General features: G+C 46.7%; 1 protein-coding gene across 1 annotated transcript in view; it reads left to right on the top strand.

Moving 5' to 3' along the window:
- The window catches only part of smurf2 (SMAD specific E3 ubiquitin protein ligase 2), a 65,717-nt gene that overhangs the window by 18,640 nt on the left and 25,625 nt on the right, over positions 1-21,452 (top strand). The window contains exons 2-5 of the mRNA XM_088926849.1: positions 11,288-11,326; positions 13,467-13,575; positions 18,588-18,721; positions 21,035-21,100. Coding sequence (XP_088782975.1) covers positions 11,288-11,326; positions 13,467-13,575; positions 18,588-18,721; positions 21,035-21,100 — 348 coding nt within the window. The remainder of the gene's footprint in view (positions 1-11,287; positions 11,327-13,466; positions 13,576-18,587; positions 18,722-21,034; positions 21,101-21,452) is intronic.

The following is a 21,452-nucleotide window of genomic DNA, read 5'->3' as shown; positions in this document are numbered from 1 at the left end:
GTGCTCCGGATTCCAGTCAGACAGCTGTGCGTCTCGCACCTCGGTTAGCCGCTCCTGCACCCGAGTCTCTTTCCTGTTCGCATTTTGTTTTTGCTGAAGAAAGCTGCCGCAGCTCTTTCTGCTGCCTGCGCTATGAAGCTGCGAGGTTTGAGAGCGTGTTTCTAAGAAAGGTTACGTTTCCAAAACAAAGACACAGAAAAAGGGAAGGGCCTTTGTCGCCTTTGAACTTCTGTCTTACTGCCATCATCCGGTCCAGCAAAAAGCAGATGTGTTTTAGCCGTGTTCCTCGCTCTGCCCTCTTTGTTCTTGATAGAAAGTTCCTTCTGCATTACACTACCTGGTCACTGAGGCTGAGGGTTCACTGTTCCTGCGAGTGATTGCTGTGTGTTTCTGCAGCTGATTGCAGACGTCTGTGTGTCTGATTTTTGGATTATGTATTAAGCGGCCCAGAAGTTATCATAAGAGGTTTCACTGGGTGACTCCCAAGCTTCAGTTTTTTTTTTGGTATGTTATGCACAGCAATGACACAGTTCCAGTGATAATAGGATGATGACCAGCGTGCCAGGGCAGGAGGCCTTCGGGTGGGGAGAGACCATTCTCTGGGCGCTCCTGTGCAGTAAAAGGCAGAGGACCTCTTGCCAGGTGGTACAGCAGTTATGTGATTCTGTATCCCCTGCCTCTCTGGATGCATAAACAGGTGAACAGCTAGAACGCTTGTTGCATAGCGATTTTAATTTGTTTCAGATTTTCAGAGCTGTAGGCTGTGGTGGCAGTTTTGCCTGCACTCCTGAAACAGAACAAGAATCGCTATTCGGTGGGACTCGGCAACGATGGCCCTGGAGAGTGATGCCTGGGTTTGTAAGTGTATTTCCTCCCTTTACTTTCGCTGCCACGGGGATAAGGTGGTCGGTGGTTGCATGGCACGGCTACCCTTGCATATACCATAAAATTGAAGATCACAAGATCACTGCACATTTGCGGTTTGTGTAACGTACTGGAGACATGCCCTGTACTGAACATGTCACTAGGTGTCTTTGTTTTCTCTTGTGTGACGTAGTCTTTCCTGGCTGTGCGGATGGGTCCAGGGATATGGAGACAGGGGTGAGCAGACACATTGTAATGTGCCTGTGTCATCTTCATACATGACCAAGCTGCTGCGTGCCTCTGCCCATGCGGTTGAGATGAAATCGGCTTTCAGCAGAGCACCTTGAAGTTTTACGTTTCCTCAAGGCTTTTCTTGAGTGAAACTGCTTTTTTGCTTTCTGTTTCTGCTCATTTAGATTTGATTTTTTTCATATGGATTTCCCTCAATATAGACTACGTCATTGGCTTTTCATCCATCCTGTCTGCTGGGCCTTGGGATAAATTCCTCGAGTGACCTCGAAGTATGTTTTGTAAGAAGGAAACATTTCTGAGTTAAGGAGATGGATCTGTTTGTGCTTCTGTTGAAACAATCTGTGCACAACGCCTTGACATTGGGTTGGGTGGGTGTTAACTAAAATTGTGCTTATTGAGAAAAAATTGGTCACTTAACGCCACCCCCAGGACTTCAGGAGTTCAGTTTGGTTTTGATGGTGAGAGGGCAGGTGGAATGAAAACCTTCCGTATTTAGGAGCATGGTTGTACACCCTGCGTTTTACCTCTACGCAATTGAAAGTTGCACGTGTTCCCCCCCAGACACAAATTTCCTATTTTCCTTGCTGGTCAGCCTGCCTCAGCAGTGCTCTCCTGCAGGTTTACAGTTTCTTTCCCGATGATGAGCTTGGCTGCGGTTTGACCGCTGACACGACTAGCACGAGGGGCGGTTTCTCGGTGGGGGGGTAGGCGAATGGAGGAAATGACAAACCCAGTTGAGCTGACGGGGGGGGCGGCGGGGTTTTTAAAGCCACGTCTTGGCACAAGATGGGAGGAGGGGAGGGAAAAGGAAGCCTTTTGTTTCCAGGAGGACAATGCTGTGAAGGAGGCTGTGTGGTGCTGGAACAGGAGTCGCAGCAGGGTCTGCGCGGGGGGCGCGGTCCGGCTCGGGGCGTCGCTGGTCACCGTGGCAGAGCCGGTGCTGACCCATGGTGGCCAGGGCAGACTCCGCGAGGTGTGGACAGTCCAGGGGTGCGTCTCTCTGCCCGCGGTCCACTGTGCTTTGCTTCCTGCAAGGGGGACAAACGGAGACTGGTGTTATTTTTGAGAGCTTGGTGGGACGGAATTCACTTGCGCTTTTTTATTTCTTTAATTCTTCTAGGAACAGCACTGACCATCTTGGTTGATGATGATGGGATTTTTTTCCTTTTCCCTCGCCCCTCCCGTCCCCCATGCCCTGTGTAGGACTCGGCGAAGAATTCGCTTCTCTTGTCTGTAAGAAGGCTTGCCTCTTGCCCTGCGTGTCCCAGAACCTCGAGCACGGGAGTCTGCGCCCTTGCGGCTGCTGGGGAGGGCGCAGTGCCGGGGCTGGCTCTGGGGCCCGATGACGCAGAGGCGTCTCGGGCGTCGCAGGTGTGGCGGCGAGGTCCCGCAGGAGGCGTCTGACCAGAAAGGAAGGAAGAGGTTGTTCTTGAGGATACGGCTTACAAGCTGGGGGAGCTCAGGGGCCGGAACGGGATCTTGGGGAAAACACCTTTCTTTTGTAATAAATTAAAGTGACCTCTTTATTTTTATTTTTTTTAAATTTGTAGAATGTGCATCGTGCAGCGCTGTGCTAAAATTGCACACGTGCTATTAAGAACTTAAGAATATTGCGTGCAATTTTGGTCACCCCATTCCACGCTGGCAGCAGAGTGAACTCGTGCAATTCTGGGCTCAGAGGACTGCCCTGTGCTTTCGGGCCTCGGGGTTGTTTTTAGTTTCGGAGTACATTAGCCTCGGCTCGTTGATGTCTCGGGCGATGTTTCTCCTGACCTGCTCTCCTGTACACACGCCTCTGTGTGCTGTGTCATCGTGCCGCCCCGATCCCAGCGAACCCGGCTCAAACTCTGTTCCAAGGCCCCGCTGTCTGTGATGGCGTTCCTCATCTCGAGCGCGGGAGCCGATAGCGGGGTATTGATCGGGGTGTTTGCGGAGCGGCCTCGTGGGGCTCCCATGTGGAAACGCGTGTGGCGAACGGCTCGGGCGTCCGAGAGCACAGCCCACGGGGAGAGAGGGCTGCCGGGCGGCCGGAGGAGTGCAGGGCGTGCGAGTCTGGTTTTGGACTGTAGCCTCACGCCTCTTCGCGGGTGTGTGGTTTCCTGTCAGCCCGGCTCAGATAGAAGCCCGTCAATGTGCAGGGAAGACAGCGCCCCTTGATTCCTCACACGTGCGTCTCCAGTATCGGAAAAACCAGGAAGAATCAGTCACGGGAAGAGACTCCTTTTCAGAGCCTTCAGTCTGTTCACATCAGACTGGGAAGCGAAATGACTGTTAATGAGCTTCTGCATCTTCTCTTTGTAAAAGACCGGTGCAACACAAGTGTTTATGTGTAAACGCTTGGTTAGCAAAGACATCACTGTTTGTTGAATCTGTCTGGCGCAGTGTAAAATAGCGTGGGAACATAATCCGATGTGATGTGTGGCTAAAGGCATTCATTTACAAATTATGCGTTGATTCGGGTACATACGCGCAGAATTGATGAATTATCTAAAGCACGTGGCGTCTTTTCTCCTCCTCGTTAAGTGTGTGTTAACGAGTGCCCGATGGGGCTCTGTTGCAGGGCTTGCTCGTTGAGAGGCAGGCCGCAAAGGGCCCGCGCTGCGGTCGGTTGCCGGCCTGTACAGGTTTGATTGCTCGCTCGCTCGCTCTCCTCGCCTTCTCCAGCGCCAGCCCCTGTCAGTGATTCAGCTCGCACGTCTGCCCGAGTCCGGAAGAGCCCCGTGCAGGGAAAGCAGGGCCGTCTTGTCCGAGCGATGCAGTGTGATGGCAGACCCCCCGCATCCCTCCTTACAGCGGAAACGCTTTGTCGTTTCCTCTGCGTAAAGAAGGCAGTTTTTAACAGCCTAACAGGGCTCACGGATCCCGGCCTTCTCGATTTCCTGTGTGTTTTTTCTAATTATTTTTGAACTGGTTCCATCCTTCTTGTCCTGCTCTTGTCTCTTGTTAGGCACAGCAGTGAAATCAAAGATCTTTCCTGGAAGGGAGAACAGAGGAATGCTGTATGCACTCTTAACGCGTAATCTGGTTGCCGTGGATACTCGGACCAGAAGATTTCCTGAGATACAGTGTGTTCAGTGTCCACTGGGTGCGTTTGTCTGGGAAAGAGGAATTTAGGCCACAGACAGAAGGAAATCATTTTTCGACTTATTGTGATTCACATTTCTGGCAGCCCTAATGAGAAATCTAGGCTGCCAAGCAGGGACAAGTTGATTCTTTTGAGTGATTTTACAAGCTTGTTGTTTTTTTGTTTGCATTTTAGGAAGTGATCCTCAACAGCACCTTGTTGTTTCCACGCAATACACCGGTCTAATGATCTCAGTGTGGTAAACATTGTACTGTACTTGACAACATAGAAAACCTTTTTGGCATGAGAAAAGTGCAGGGTACATGTCTTGTACGCACACAGCGGGCCGGCTGTACAGTAGACTCTCTGAGCGGCGGTTAAGCTTCCGAAGTGAAATAATTATGTGAAGTGAAGACGTGACAGCAAAATGACTCAACTCTCATCTTGTGACTGCTGATGTATTTAACGAGAGAGGTCCGTCGGGGCAGGGGCCTGCGACAGATGCGAGAGAGACGAGAGAGGACACGCGGGGCATTCCGAGGGAAGTTCAGGGAAAACCGGATGAAACTGAAACGGCTAGTAACTGAGTAGCTGGTTGCAAGGGGGCTGTCTCACAAGTCCCGACGCCCGGAGAGCGGCCAGGAGATGTAATATCTACAGCAAAAAAAGAATGACTACACTGTATAGGGGCGATTGTGAAAAACGCTTAAGCCATTTAAATCCGTTGATGGTAATTTTTTTTAACCCGATTACCCACGCTGATATGTAAAAAAAGAATAAATTCTCAAGCAGCTCGAGGGCCTTTGTTAGTGGTGCAGCTGTGGCCAGCTGTGGTTCCAGAGCTGGGTGCTGGCAGAGTCGGGAGGGGCTGCCAGCAGGCTCCAAGCTTTGCTCTCTGGCTCTTCATACTTTCCACTGGCAGAGAAGCCGTTGAACACAGGTCTGGTGATGAAAAAGGTCCAAGCAGAAAGGCGGCTTCCTGTGCTAACACTAGCTGTGTAGAGAGTCCAGGTTTTCTTCCTTGTGCAGTCTGAGCTCGCATTGTTCACCTTTTACAATAAATACGATAATTAAAACTTTTAAATGTAGGCCTCATCTTCTAAACAGACTAACCACGGTGGCTCATCAGAGCAGTCCTCGTGAAGCATCGGTGGGTCCTGACCCACGGGCTGAGAACAATCGACTTGAATTACATTGGACTTTTTAAATGAACCCACCATCGCTGCGGAGGTCCAGACAGGGATTTATATTGTTGAGGCATGAAAGGTCTTTCACATATAGTGTTAATTTTTTTTTGATATCTTAAAATAGCTGAGCTGGGCTGCAGACCTGTGTGAACAGAAGTGGCGTCCGTTTCAGCCGCTGACACGATCCGCCGCCCCCGTCAGCCCGCAGACGCTCCCTTATCTGGTTCGGAAATCCCGTCTTCAAGCCGGCTTATCAGAACGCTAAGCAGTGTCTCCAGCACTTCGGCAATTAACCGATTAATCCCGTCAAGTGTAAAAGCCTGGTGAATTAGAAATGAGAAGACTGTGCTCTTTTTGTTTGGAATAGATTAAGTAATAAGGTTTTAGATGCTGTTATAACACCGCAATCACATTAGGGACGTCAGGTGGAGGGTCATCTGAACGACAGTGTGTTGCCTTTCAGGTCTCACAAGTTGCTGGATGATCTGCAGCACCTGGACACGGTGCCTCCTGCAAGTCCAGCTTTGGCTGTATTGTTTTGAATCAAATGTGTTGGCAGATGTTTGGAGTAAAAGTCTGAAATGCAATAGGTTACTTTTCTGCTTGTGCAGCTGTCAGCTGGTAAAACCCCCTGATGAGACTCACGGCGATGTGGTGGGAGTCCTCTCTCTCTCTCTTACAATGCCCTCGCAGTAGCGCTTTCTGAGCGAGTGCGTCTGATTCCGAGAGGTCACGCAGAGTTCACAGTGCTGCATGTATATCACTGGGCCGCATTTCTCCTGCCGAGTGTTAATAACGGTAAGCGCACTGCAGTGTGCTCTCTGTAGAGGCTGCTTCCGTTTTCATTGTTCCTAGCTGTATGTTAAACTGCTCCCATCACGCGCACGCCTCCTTTGCTGCGGGGGTCGTTATTCCAAGCAGGGGAGCGCAGAAATGCAGTTTGTTTGAAAGAAGAACATCTTTTTTTTTCCCCACCCTGGGGGAGAAGGGGCTCTAGCAGTCGCAAACATCGTTGAGATGAGGATGTAGCGGGTCCGTTTCATGATCGGTCTTGTACGAATTGACAGCCTCCTGGCTCTGGCTCTGTGTTTCTGCTGGGATGTCTATTTCTCTCTCTGGCATTCTTTCTCCACGGAGAAAGGGAGGGAGAAGTCAGTTTCAAGCTCATGAATACATCCATGCTTACCTGTATAGCCCTACTTGCACACAAAACAGCATGCCTAGCAACATGCCCTTGGAGAAATCATTAATGTGATGAAAAGAATCGGTTGTTTTCTTTTCCCTTTTGTGCTGGAAGACGCCGGAGACTCATGGGAGGCACTCCATGATCCTCTCCTCGGGGCGCGCTTGGCAACGTGAGAGGCGTCGACCCGCTCAGTGCCTGTCCCGTTCCCTTCCTCTCCTGCGTGTGCTCCTCCTGGCTTCAGTGGAACGTGCTGCTCTCCCAGGTGCCCCCCGAGCGAGGCCTCGTGCTGGAAGGATGCGCGGTGAAACCCGGCTGGAGAGTCTGGCGTTCAGGCCCTTTGCCATCACTGGTGGATGACCAGGGGGGCTGCCCGTGAGGCTCGTGCCATTGAAGCACTTGTGGCTTTGCACTAAATGTCTGTATATTCCCATTTTTTTTTGCCGTTTTGAAGACTTTCAGAACGGGGGGAAAAAAACCATCTTCCCGCTCCACACGTCCGCCGAGATCGAACGCGCGTTGTCTTCGGTCTTCTGTGGCGAGGCGCGCGTGCCCTCCAGTTTCCCCTCCGTGACATTTAGGCTACGTTGCTAAAAAGGAGATGGGTTTGTTTTGGAGACGCATGCCGTCGTTCCGCAACATGCTGAAAGGCTTCTTGCCAGACGGTTTGAGCTTTAATGGCAGGGTTCGGCTTCCCCGATTCGAGGAAGATTCTGCCAGATGCGTTTTCAGACCAGTTTGGTTAGTGTCCTTTTTCAGCCGGGCTGTTCAACAGTGTTATTCCGGATGTTTAAGCCATTTTCAGGCTCTGTCCATATTTAGAGATTTTGATTTTGTGTCTGTGTGTGGGTTTTTTTTTTTTTTTTACTGCTTACACAGAACTGTGCTGACCACAACCCCAGGGTACAACAAATAAATGTTGCATTTCCTGACAATGCCTTGGCGTTTCACAGCAGCTGCTCCTTCCTGTTATTACTGTACCTCCTGGACCTCTTCCATACAGACACTGACAATTACGTTAATTTGTGTCAAATTGCGGGGCTGATCTGCGGTGCAGACTACTGTCCACCGGGATCTTAGCTGTGACCACCGGGCTTATTTTAGGAGTGCCCTTTGGATGCAGGCCATGTGAGGTTGGCTTTTAACATCAGTAGAACATAAAACTAGAGGCCCTTCTAGCCCGTTTGGCAGTCGTTAATTAATCCTAGGATCTCATACTTTCCTTTCTTGAAAGGAGCTCGAAAGTATCGCCTTTAATAACGTGGCTGTTCCATGCCTCCATACTTACGCAGCCTTTTGGGGCTTCATCGTTTTACATGCACTTCCACGTAGTTCCTACCAGTGCTGTCCTCCGGTTCATGTCTCCCTGTGCTTTCTATAGACGTTCTAACGCAAGGCTGTAGAATGACCTTTGCTGTTTTTTAGATGTAGCCTAGGGGGCGCTGTGCTTGGCTCTCCACACCGCGAGACTGGGGTGAGGTACTAGTGAGAAAACTGTGGAGTGAGCTCTGCTCACACTTGCTCTTCCCCAGTGATCACTGGGGCAGTCCTGAAAGCCTGCTGTGTTTATCGTGACAGATGTTGGAGAGCAGGGGAGAGATGCATGCCAGATATTTGAGTAAGAGACGGCTTTCACTTTCACATGTCCACATTCCCAGAGGCAACTTACTCAAAGCTCGGGGATCAGAAACATCTTCTTTCTTGCACAGCTTCTTTTGTTAGTTTCAACTTTTAGGGGCAGACAGCTCTGCACGTACTGCAGTGCGTTCTGTTGTTGACTGTGAAGTGATCAACGTGTAAAGGGATTGGGGGGGGGGGGAGGACTCTGGAAGGCTACCGACAAGATTTCAAGGTTTTCACTCCTGAGCAGTCTGGAAGTTGAGCTGGACAAATGACCTTCTCGACAGGTCACAGCAAAAGCTTTCCCGATTGTTATAAACCCAGTGATGTGAGGTTGAGCTCTAAGACATTCTCTTGGTTTGGAAAAGAAGTAGTCTCTGCTATTGTGTCTCCTGTTTATTGCACCTGCCTGAGAATCACAGGCTGGCTATAAATCATGCCTGTGTACTGTGTACTCGTAGTACAAGCTCTTTTTATACAGAAAATGCGGAATTGCCTTCTCCGCCTGGTGGCCTCGGAGTCCGAGCTGTAATTAAAACACGTTGCCCAGCACCACCATTTACCTCCGTCCACTATTGTAAATGTCAGTTGCACCAGAAAACCTGAAAATTGGGGATATGTGGTAAATGGCATGTCTGCACCTCGCCAGTTCTGAATATATCATACTATGCTGCAGAGCTGTAAAAGTGTCAGAAATGTGTTGGGAGTATCTGTGTTGGAAAAGTGTTTTAAAACTGTCGGAGTATGTGTTGGCTAAAAAATAGCTTTTCCGTCACTTGGTATGTTGCTAATATACCTGCATTTGCGAGATTTATTTTGACGGCAAGTGGCATACTGTCAGTGTACTGTTCCAGAGACGGACGCGATGCGTTGTTTCAGTTGCTGTGTCTGCACTTAGCCTGTGGCTCTGCTGATTGAAAACCGAGCTACTTGCAAAAAGGCTTTCTAGAGCCGCCAGCCAACCTGTGGCAATGTTGACTGATGCCGATTGTTAAATCCGGAACATTTTTGCTTTTATTAGCACTGTAGACTTTATGCTTCCTGTTTGACAGTTTTTTGCCTTTTGTCTTTCATAATCAATTAGAGAATTCTTTCTCAAAAGGGGGGAAAAAAAAGTCTGGTACAGATAGACGTGCAGGAGCACGAGTGCTTTTATCTCTCGTTGATGATGGTTGGGTCTGGCCCAGGTCAGGACAGGTTCAATTAAGTCATCACCCATGTGAATTGTCTTTGCCAGTTTCCCAGCTCAGAAGGATGGCTGTAAGATGAGTTCCAGAAAGAGGAAACCCTATCATCTTGTAATCAGCCCTGTCGGGGGCACTTGGACCCGCCAACAATGGGCATGAACAGTGAGCATCCGGGACCTGACGTGTGCCAGGCCACCAGCCACCTTCTTTCCCCTTGCCAGATTCCCAGGAGGGTCGAAGGTTGACGATTCACTGAGAGTCTGGCCAAGGGTGAGAGGGAAGCAAGGAGTCAGGCCAGCGGACTCTGGCTGGAGCCCACACTGCCATTAAGCAGGAATCCAGCAGTTTTGACAAGACCAGACAACTGTGGCCTTCTGGAGCCTTGCATGGAATGTCTTGGAATCCCTCTGAAGTTCTGGAGTTTTATTTAGAGTGTGGTGGGGACAACCGTAAAACCTTAGAATGTATCCAACCCCCCACCCCCCCCCAGTGGAATTTCGCTTTTTGTCTGTCTGCAAGGACGTCATCCCATTCCTGTCTCTTCCAGCCCCCTGCGCAATTCAAAGATAACCCTTCGTAAGTCAAAGCTGAAGAAGGATTTTTTTTCCCCCCTCCTTTGGAAAGCGTCTGCAGAAGGAAGCGTTGATGGCTGAGCCCAGTGCCGAGAGGGTACCGCAGTAAAAGAGGAGCTCAGCCTGACTGGAAATGATAAGCCGGAAGATAAGAAACCGGTGTGGCGTGAACCTAAGGAATGCACATGCAGCTTGAGTGCAGAGACCCATCACGTGAACAGATTCTTCCCTGGCCGTCTTTAATTGACATAAATTACGCCACATGGTTTCAACACAGCTCCTGATTGAGATGTGCAGTGATCTGGCAGCCTGCTAAGACAATGGCAGAGGGAAAGGCTTTGACCTCTCCAGCTGTTTTATAACTAGAGGGAACAGCATTCTGTACTCTGCTCTTAGGCTGTGCTCCAAGCCAGAGCCAGGGTTTGTTGATGGATTATTGGTGTATACTGCTTCTCCCAAAGCTTTTAGCACACTAAAGGCTAGAACGATCTCTTATACATTTAATAATTTAACGTTACTGTGCAGTGGAAATGGTTATCATTCTTTGATCTTGTTGTTCCCTACAATAGGCCTGTTCTAGTCTTGAATTATTCAGGGTTGCAGGAATATTTATTTTTTTTGCTGTTGGGTATTCTTGAGCTAGAAAGACTAAGAGTGCCTGTAGGTGCACATCATCACTGTATCGCCGTTCTTCAGCCAACCGGATTAGACTCTTCTTGGTCCATCCACTAGTGTCTCTGAGGTCAGGAGCGGACCACTTTGCTAACCTTATGCAGTTCATCTGAATGTCCCTTCACAGATCTGTCCCAACTATCTATAGGACTAACCTTGCATGGTAAATTGCTTGTCCATTTTAATATTTTATGCAGTTTTGCCTAGCATGCTTTTAAGAGTAGGGGATAGAGACTTAGATTAATGCTCAAATGGCTTGGGTCCAAGAGACCCCCCCGTAACATTTCTGGTAATGTTTTTTTAATAACAAAATGCCTGTCCTAAGGAAGGAGTGAAAGAGTAAACAGATAAGAGAAGTTCTTTGGAGAAAATAATTTGCTGTTGCAATGCTTTCTTGACACCAAAGGGTGACATGAGTTTCGGAGGTTTGAAAGTCTGATTAATATAATGATCATGTTAGACACTAATCCACGTTTTTTTTTTTTTCACCTGGTCCCGGGCTGGTGCTGTGTGAGATCGTTATCTGAGAATGCTTTTGTTGTACAATACCAGCACCTTATTGTTTATTTGTACAAGAAGCATGATTGTAATTCTGAATATGACATAAACAGCAATGAAAAAGCATTACAGTCCTTGTAGGTCATCCCCAAAATGTCTCAAGTGTTTCTTTTCTGTTTCTGTTTCAGTTTTGTGTGCAAAAAACCTGGTGAAGAAAGACTTCTTTCGTAAGTAACATTTTAAAAATACATATTCTGTGCAGCATGTTTTGCAGGAATTATTGAATTATTGTGACTTCTGCAGTTTCTTTTATCAAGAAACACTTGTTCAAATGTTCAAACTTGGGTCGCTTTTGATAATCAGATGTTCCTTGAAAGAAGGCAATCACCAAGTACATCTATGACATGCAGTTCACAAGGTCATGCAGACTCACTACCAGTAAATGAAAAGGTTAAAATCATATCAGATGTCTCGGAGAAACTCAAGACTTTCTTTTTTTAGCAAACCGTAAAATCTGATATCGGGGCATGCACTATGCACAGGACTGTACACTCCACATTCCACAATGAGAGACTTGGTTTCACTGTACAGCTCTTTTCAAAAGGAGCATCAGTGTTTAGAGAACTGAGATCTAGAGAGTCCAACACCCAACAAAAAATGGGTTAAATAACTTACATTCCCAAAAAAAGACAAAAGCCTCGTCTTTTTTTTCCACTCCTTTTTTTTTTACTCTTGAGTTTTGATCACTTTTACTAGCTGGGAATTTGGGGATTCCCTGTTGGAGGTTTTTTTTTCTATTCGCTGGCTGGAATGCATGGTCATGCACGGGACGTACGGCCGTGACTTCACTCTGCAAACCCTGTTCTCTTTGAGCAACCTGTTTCTGTGAGGTACTGTAGCTAAGCAACCAGAAAGCAAAGGTTCAAGTAGGAAGTAGGAAGTAGCTGCAATAAAATCCATTCCAGTGTAACTTTTTTTTTCTCGGTGTCGAACTAAAAAAAAAAGCGCACAATCCTCTAAATGGTTATTAATGGACAGGCCTCATTAAAGCAGATCCCAAATGCTTGCTTGCACTGGTGAGGTCCTATTGTATGTTGACACCTGAACAATTAATATAAGTTAATGACTTTCTCAGTGTTCGTGTAAGTGTGTTTTTCCCAGCACTTTGTGAGTTGGCACATATATATATTATTATATTGTAGCCATATTACTCATAGCAGTACAGAAACGGTCAAGATGCTAGTGGGTCTGATAGTAATAGCAGTGCAAGTAGTAGTCATTCTGGTATTCGTAGTAGTAGCAATGGTAATATTCACAGTAATGTCATTAGAGTAGTAGTAGCCGTGCTGTTGGCGTGGGAACGGTAGCATTGCGAATGGTTGTAGTGGCAGCAATCGTAGAACCGGAGCAGGTTTGGTGATAGCAGGTGACTGAGTGGTGGGGCGTCACTGCGCCCATGTGATCCGAGATCTGTCCTTATTCTGGCCACTTTGTCCCATTGTACGACACGGAATAAAAACGGCATTTTGTGTTTGTTTCGTTTTCAATATGTCCTTTCAGTTCTTTATGCCAAAAATGACTTCAGAAGACAAATCCTTGTTTAGATGCACAGAGGAGGAAATTCCTATGTTGTTATGAGGGCAAGGCAGGTCACAGGCCAGGGCAGCTCGACAGGTTTTCCCTGCCCTGGGACACAGTGTCATCATGGCCCGAGGTCGTTGTTATTACACAAAACTAAACACTGCGACCTGTAACAGGGATACCTCTGACCGCAATTTATTCTTGATTGCTTTTCCTGCAGAGCCAGAAAACTGTCCTTTGTCTGTTTATTTTAAACACAACTGTTTCTTACCTCAACTTTCACAATGTGCAGCATTCTTAGGTCTCCATGTGGCAAAATACTGTTCAAAAGGCTGGTTGGTTGGTTCAGTTTTTAACAAAAAGTCGCAGCTATTGCTGCTGTTGAAGTCATGCCTGACTTGACGTGTGTTTTTGGTATGTTACAATCATTCTGGTTGGTCGTGCCCTGAGTGGGTGTGCAATGTGCTGTTCGTTATCTTGCTTCGTGATGAGCCCATCTGGCAGTTCCTGATCTGCAGGGGGCATACCACAACCTAGCGGTCTGTGCCAGGAAGGGGCCGCATGGCTGATTTCATACCCTGCACCTGAAGAGCTTCGTTCGCCACTCCTGTCCGTGAGCAAACCAAACACAGCTACATCAACAGACATTTCATTGCACCTGTGCATATGACAATAAACTGAGCTGAACAGCCGGCCCAGTAGTTAAAACTGCGAGCTGTTAATATGTAGAGATGGGCTCTCCTGAGTGTGCCGTGCTGATGTGCCGTGTTCAATCTGTGCACCCAGGACTTCCCGATCCGTTTGCGAAGGTGGTGGTGGACGGCTCGGGACAATGCCACTCCACGGACACGGTGAGGAACACCCTTGACCCCAAGTGGAACCAACACTATGACCTGTGAGTGATGATTTTTTATTTTAATTCAGCCCTTCTCTTGCTTCATCCGTGTCTGTCCTCTCTGGAATTTCTCCCTGAAACGCCATGCTCAGTGTGGGGCTGGAGTTTCCCCATGGGTGTAATATTTTTTAAAACGATGCTACGTGGCTGAACGCTTTCGTTCTTTAAAATTAATGCTGTCTTCATAATTGCAGTCAAAGAGGTCCAGTAGGAGGGTTCTTAATGGGAACAGGTGAAAGGTCACATAGTTCTTTTTCGTCAGCCCTAATGTGGGCCCTTTGCCCAGAAAAGTGCTTTATTTTTAAAATGCTGAGCTGTGGTACCATTTTTCTGGTATCGGTTCGGGGAGTGCCACACTAGTGGTTATATCATTGTTCATCTAGATATATTCTAAATGTCTGTCTTGGTTGTTTTGGTCTCTACCTGTTAGCAGCACCTGCCTTAATGGTTTCGGTTTGCCCAGTCAGCCTGAGTGCTTTTCACCATGGAGACTACTATGGAGAAAAATAGGTTGAGTTTTGAGATTTGGCCATGTGATGGGGAAATTAGGTCAGTGTTTGCATTCGTGAATGGCATTGTCGAGCTTTGCACTGAGCACATCCAAACAGGAGCCATAGCAATACAGACCTCGAAAGGCAAGAGAGCTTGATGTGTAATGAGGAACAGCTGTCCACAGTTCCAGTGGAAATCAGGATGGACTTTCACTGCTGAAGTGTCCATTTAGTTCCCTTACAGCATGCGGAAAAAAAAAATGGGTGGAATAAAAGCACCAGCTGTACTTCTGCAGGTGCTGCGGTGTTTGTTCCTAAGGAAAAGAAACAGTGCTTGCATAGACTGTCACTTTAAAGCAGAGAGCAGTGATTGCTAAATTGAAAAGCTTTGTCTCTTATGGTAAAGAAAATGTCTTTCTGTGCATTTTGCGTGGCCAGAGACTCAGCTTAGATTTGTGGTCCACATGCTCTTTGTGAGACATGCCACAGAGACTTGCGTTTGCGAGGTGTGCAATCTCAATTACAGAGCGAGAGCCGCGTGCTTTACAGAAGGCTGGCTGTATCCGGCATTTACCCCTCGGCGTCTTGAGAGAAGCCCCTTCGCTTGCAGTGAAGGTTCTGTACTGGGGCCCGTAAAGAAATAAAGTATCCTTCAAAGACGGTAACATTTGAGACACGGGGTTTGTGAGGACTGGCGAGGCTGTCCTTCAAAAGGACAATCACTTTTTTGAAACCACACGGCTTCTTCCTGAGGTGCCACAGCGATTTGTCTGGTCCCACGTTCAGCTGGTAGCGAGTAGAGTAGTGAATCCAGAATGCGAGTCGATAAGATGTCCCCGCAAGTACAGAAATGTAAACGAGCGTGTGTTGGTCTGCCAGGGTGTGGTAGAGACTGGGGCGCTGGTGTACTGGAATAGCTCGTGCGTCATGGCGCTGGTCCACCGGAGCACTGCGGCTGAGGGAGCAGACTGCCTGTGACCTCTGACCCGTACGCTGTCACAGGAAATGACTCGCATGCCAGGAATAATAGAGGGAGCCTTGCTGGCACGCAGCCATCTCCCTGTACATAATCCAGGAGAAGCAGACTGCGCTGTGCACAGAAGCTCTGTCAATAGGTGCCCTCCACCTTTTTTTAATAACTTAACACAGACTAAATATTGCTGCGTAGGTACCCCAGCACCTGTGCTTTGAATGTTATCAATGATTTGCAGTCAGACGCACATGGCTTGCATGAAACAGACTTTGTAGTTTTTTTTTTTTGTTGGTTTGCTCGAGGAATTATTGATTTTATGAGAAACGGCATTTTAATATGATGGAGTTCACTTGAGAAGAATTCAGCGCTGCTCCTTCGTATTGCTGTTTTACTGGGTTGCAACTTCCTTTAGCAAGCAAAAAGCTTTTGGGTTCACTGACGGAGAAGTCTGAAGTTCCCTGGAATAAGGGGAGTTTGTTTCTCGTGAAATCAGCCAAGAGCTGAACACATTGGAATAAGGTTTGTTTCAGGAAAGGTCAGTTCCTCCAGATCTGGCAAATACCCCTGAAAAAGGCCCTCCATGACCCACTAAAACTCCCTCAAATCCCAGACAGCCTAGGAACGTGTCACACAGGTGGCGGTTTTGTCCCTCAGGATGATGCGGGTTGTTGGGTCTTATAAAGTGACCTGGATTTTTAGCCTGTGTAATATTTTTACCTTTTTTATTATCTGTGCATTTTACAGACCCTTTTTTGCACAAAAAAATTAAAGCATTACAAAATGCAAACAATGCCTATTATAAGCACTTAAGTCTTGTGAGAGTAGTCTGGTATTTGATTTTACAGACAACATTCCCCTTGAGCAGTGTTTGTCCGTTAAATCTGAATTCCATTAAACCGAGTTGTTTACTGTACGGTGGTTTTTATAGACTTGTTTGAAAGTAATGTGCTGTTGACACGAATTGTTTAGCCTTGCTCTGTGCTGCACAAGAGGAGTTTTTACCTGTCCCCTGGCATTTCCTGAAAGAGAAATCTTTAAGAAGTAAAATGGAGCCTAAAAACAGTGTTTAACAGCGTGTAAAAGCTAGACGTTTTGTCATTGTCTAGTCTTTCCCCTTCTCCCTTATTTTTTCCTAATCTATAAAACACCAAATGTGTGTTTGTGGAATACCAGGGATTTCCATCTTAATTCTTGGAGGGTCTAGTGTTCTTCTGTTTTTTTCCCCCCTAAGCTCTTAGTTGCACAGTGTTTTATTATTGTTTAACTAACTACAGAATTGGAATGTTTCTCTCCTGTGTTTTCCAGGTTAGTGAGTTTTTTAAGTGTCAGCTGTAAAAAAAAACCTCAGAATCTTTTACAGTTGTCTGATGTTTATACATTTCTAAGTACTAAAATCAGTTAACCTAAAATCATTTAATTGACAATTCAGGCTGGAACAAAAACCAAAAGAGACAACACTCTTGCGCTGTGCAGCGCACACCAAGATGCAGCGTTTTTTGCTTTTATTTTGTTTTAGTAAATTTAGCAGTCCAATAACTAAACACGTCCGATAACATTAATGACTTTGCACTGATATGTTTGTCCTCCGTCTAGGATGTTTCCTGGAAAAAGGGAAGACCTGGCGGATAGCCAGCACTGTTAAAGTTTCAGAAAATATATTCAGACAGCTCTGCAGATAGATAGTGGACAAAAACACGGAAACACCTGGGTAAATGAGGGGTGCCAAGTATATTGTAAGTGAGGTCTCACTTAGACAAGTAAATGTGAGTTAGGAAATAATATCCCTGCATGCTCAGGGTCAAGTACACAAACGCTGGTCAGGCCTGGTTGTCTGTAATCATGCCCTCAGGTCTGCAAGAGGAGTTCTTGGTTAAGCCCCTGTACTTTCAGGACTTACTGGCTGCATGCGGTGGCCCAACGCCCCATTAAGTGACTTTACATTGGTCACTTAATGCATCTTTTTCTTTCCACAACTTATGCATCTTTCTTATTTCAATACATTTGGAGGAGACCCAGCTCAAAAGGTTTACTGTGGAGAAAAAGATCAATGGGCAGACTGTGAATAATAGATGTAAATGGAGTGAGCTTTCTTATCTGCCACTGTCCCGATGATCATGTAATTCAGCTGTCTTCCTCGGACGTCTTCTAGCTGCGTCAAAATAAAGATGGCCAGAAATTTTGAATGCAGGTTTCTTAAACGGGTTAGACGGAATTCCGCCTCATTTAGAGTGAGACGGTAGCGTGTACTCTGTAGATATATTGGAAAATAATGTTGAATTAAAATAAGAAAGCAGCTGCAGTTGTGAAAATTGCAAAAAAAAAGGTGAAAAAATCTGTAATCAATCAGCTTTCCGTGCTGCGTCTGAGTGGGTGTGGCTGGCCGATAGTGTGCCAGTGCTAGGAAAGCCCCTGCAGGGGAGATGGAGCTGGCTGGTTTACTGAAAGGGGAGAGGATAAGCTGGAGAGGTGAGGTACAGATGGGAAGACTGTAATTAGTGTTACTCTGTTTATGGTAAATGATCTGTGGGAGAGACCGTCTTTGTTCACTCGCAGAGGGACCGACAAGGGGACTTCCTGTGATTCAGAGGATTTTTATCCTGGTTGATTTTTTTTACGGCTCATCTCGACTCGTACCCAGACGGCGAAGGCCACGCGCTTTATGCCAACCCTGGCTTTCCAGATTTCTTTATTTTTGCAGGACGGGAAGTCCCAATGTTACAAAATTGAAAAAGACCATCTTTAAACTGGCCTTCAGAGACTCTCGGGACACGCTGTCCAACGAGACGCGTTTGAGAACTCAACGTTTGGAACTCCGGTGTTGCTTTCTCGCCAGAGAAAATAAAAAGTGGAATAAAATCCACACGGGGGGTGAATGGTTTATGAATATGTCTGAGAGGCCTTTTTTGGTCAGAGCCAGGCCTTTCTTTTTTTGGTCTTCACAAATCCACTGAGCAGTTTTAACCACTTTTATTTACAGGTCTATATGGTTGTTTATCGATTTGTCTTGTGTCGCCCGTCGCAGGCTGTGTCCAGAAGCTGCATGCTTGCTAGCCGCAGCGCAACTTGTCATTGTGTTACGTTGTTAATTTGCATCGTGTCGTGAAGTTGTACGCCACTGGGCGTTTTCCTGGAGCAGCCCGAGCGCAGTGCCGTGCTCAAGTATGCTACAGCAGGAATACCTGGGATTTGAACATATGACCGTCCGCATAATAACTTTCATGTATAAAGCGCCTTTCCAAACCCAAGCGTGCTGTACACCCTGAATAAAGAACAACACAAGAAAGGTACAATAAGAGTAGATGGGAAAAACAAAAGCTCACAGGCTTTGACAAATTGACTAGGCAGTCAGACGTAGACCTTGGTACACGGGTCACGCCACTGCTCCAGTTCCCTAGTTTGACCTCTGACCCCTCTGATGCTCAGCAGATGGGGCAGGTTCTTGTGGTGCTGGAAGCTGTGGGTACAGCCGTGACGCTCGGGGCGGCTTCTGACCGGTGCTCCTCCTGGACTTCCGGCACCAACCTTGATTGTTGACTTTCTTTATCCAGGTACATCGGGAAGTCCGACTCCATAACGATAAGCGTGTGGAACCACAAGAAGATCCACAAGAAGCAGGGCGCGGGGTTCCTGGGCTGCGTGCGCCTCCTGTCGAATGTCATCAACAGGCTCAAAGACACTGGCTGTACGTACGAATTGCTCTTTGTCTGCGTGCGTGTCCTCAGTATATATTCCAGCCAGTAAATGTTGCAGATGTCAAGGTGGTGCTCATAGGTATGTGCTAAATACATACCAGGTATCAACGGCCATAATGTCTGTCCAAAACTGCCGTTCAATAGCAAATCCAGTAGCACAGAGCACCTCTGTTTCTTCATCCTAGTCATAGTTTCACCCTGCTGACCATCTGTAATCATCAGTTTAGGAAATTTATGAATCCTCCTATTTTGGTACCCTGCTTGCTGAATAGAGATGAAGAGTTTACTCTCGGGTTTTAAAAACAAAACTGTCTTGGCGGAGTCTGCTAAGACGCCTTGTTGCCGCTTCACACGCAATCAAAACAAGGCCATCTGTCCCCCGCGCACGGCTCTCTGAAAGGTTCGTCAATAATAGAAGTGCAATGTGCATGTGCACATTTATTTTTAATTGGTATGAATGGACGCTTGCTGATGAATAAATGCTTTTCCTCTGTAAACTGGCTTGTGCCAGTGTCTGTGCCACATGCTTCCTGGGTACTGTTGCCGGTTCTCTTACTGACAGACACTCCGTTGCCAAATTTGGATCATGTGGACGTCCGGCTAAAAAAGGAGTCCACTGGGGTTTTGGCGATGGGATAATCCCCAAAATTTGTACCCCTTTCTCATGCAAGAGACTATATGTGTCTGGAATTCTTTCATGTGACTGGGATCCTAGAGAGTAATTTCCTCTTCCCCCCCACCCCTCCCCCCCCTCCCCCCTTCCTCACTTCAGAACATTGCTTTTGGCTTTCTTTGCTGGCGATTTCTAGGCAAGCCCAACCCTGGGTTTCCTCCTCGGAGCTCCTCTGCAGCAGTTAGAGGACATCAGACCATGTGTTGGCAGCCTGGTCTCCACAGTGGCATGGGCTGGATATTCTTAGAATCCTGTATTCAGGGCATGATGGAGAACGCCCTGCTGCCGTCCCTGATAGAGATCATCATAGGCAGAGCAGCAAGAGCTACGTTTTTGCTTTAAACTGGAGCAGAAGCTACGACTCTTCCATTTCCTCTCCTTTACAAAGAGATGCACTTGCTCGCCTTGAGAGTAGGGAGATAGTTGGGACGGGTGGAGAGGGGAGGTAAAATGTGTGGTAGTGGGTTTTTTTCATGGCGTATAGTGAAGTTGATTTCTGAAGGCAGCTCAAGTTAGCTGGGGTCTTCAGTAGAACAAAAATAATCAGTCAAAGATGCACGGTAGACATCTGGAAGTAAGTGTAGTCGCTAGAATAGAAGACATCTGAGGGTTTTCACAGTCTTGTCAAAAGCCGAAAGGGAAATTAATTGTGAAACTACTGTATTTGGATGGGGGGGGGGGGATGGTGGTGGTGATAAAAGTAGCAAAGAACTCTTGTGTGGGTTGGTTGAAACTGTCAGACAAGTTCGCAGATAGCTCATCAACTCGTAGAGGAGTCATGGTGACAGATGAAGTGAGATTTCATAGAAGTTCCTGCCAGGTGGTTTTTTTTTTTTGCAGAGTAGAGCAATCTGAGGTTTTGTGTTTGAATGTGATGGCCACATTGCCCATGTGTGACTGTATCGGATGCTTTTTCTTTTTTGTTCAGCCTTATAAACAGTACTTTCTGGGTTTTAATACCATTTAGCGTTTGATCACGACAAATGTCCTTTTTTTTCCTTCGGTTTTGTTTCCTTCATTTGGTGTGATTTCACTGCCACGTGCAGCTGTTGCAGAGACCAAAGTAGAACAAACCTTACCCTGTAATCAATCTTCGGATGATGCTGAACTGCTTTTTAAGCGTTTTTACTACTTACCATTCCAGCCTTGTAACCATTTCACTGTACTTGTTTAGTCTAGACGTGCATCCTGAACAGATAAGCATTACAGTTAGACAACCTAATATGTCTGATTGCTGGAGGCAATTTATTCCTGGCTTTTTTTAACTTAATTTAGAACATCGACCTGGGGTTTTTAGACATCGGCAGACACCAGTCAATAAAAAGCAGGATAGGATGCTAAACAGTTCAGTTATTCCCAGCTTTAATGTTTTGTGATAATTTTTTTTTTCTTCATGGCCACGAAATTGCTTTGCTTGCAGTCTTGTCCTTTGAAATTTTCATGCATTTAATGTTCCGCAGTTAGTAACCATGCTGTTAGTTATGTCTCTCCCTAACACAATATACCACTTAATTGGGAACCTTAAATTCAAAGAATGTTTGGAATTAAACATCAAGCAATTTACTAATTATCATTTTCAGCGTTCGTTTGCTAGGAAGCTCCTTGCTAATTGCCATCTTCTTAATAACAGATCAGAGACTAGACCTCAACAAGCTTGGCCCTAATGACAACGATACTGTGAGGGGGCAGATAGTGGGTAAGTACTACCAATTGTTAAGAAATGTGCCTTTGTTTAAAAGCTCTGTGCAAGTCACGTCTTGCAAAACTCCAGACAGTCTCTGACCTCTTTTAGAACCCAAGATGTTGGGTAGTGTTTGTGCAAGTTGTTTTGAAACAGACCGCACTCAAGACGGATACATTTTGCTTTGCACTATGCAATGAAGAATGCTGTTGTTCCTAGAGCAGCCTTAACCGTTTCTGAACTCACCAGCCCTCCTGCTCCATGCAGTAGTGAATCTCCAACTGCTTCTCCAAAGTGACCCACAGCCCGTCATCCATGTGCAGCTTTCAGATACTTGAGTTTTAATAGGTGCTATTTAAGTCCATTT

The sequence above is a fragment of the Atractosteus spatula genome, chromosome 11 (assembly GCF_055471065.1).
Source record: "Atractosteus spatula isolate fAtrSpa1 chromosome 11, fAtrSpa1.hap1, whole genome shotgun sequence".
Classification (NCBI taxonomy): domain Eukaryota; kingdom Metazoa; phylum Chordata; class Actinopteri; order Semionotiformes; family Lepisosteidae; genus Atractosteus; species Atractosteus spatula.
The sequence above is the reverse complement of the archived record's forward strand: the minus strand, read 5'-3'. Positions and strand labels throughout refer to the sequence as shown.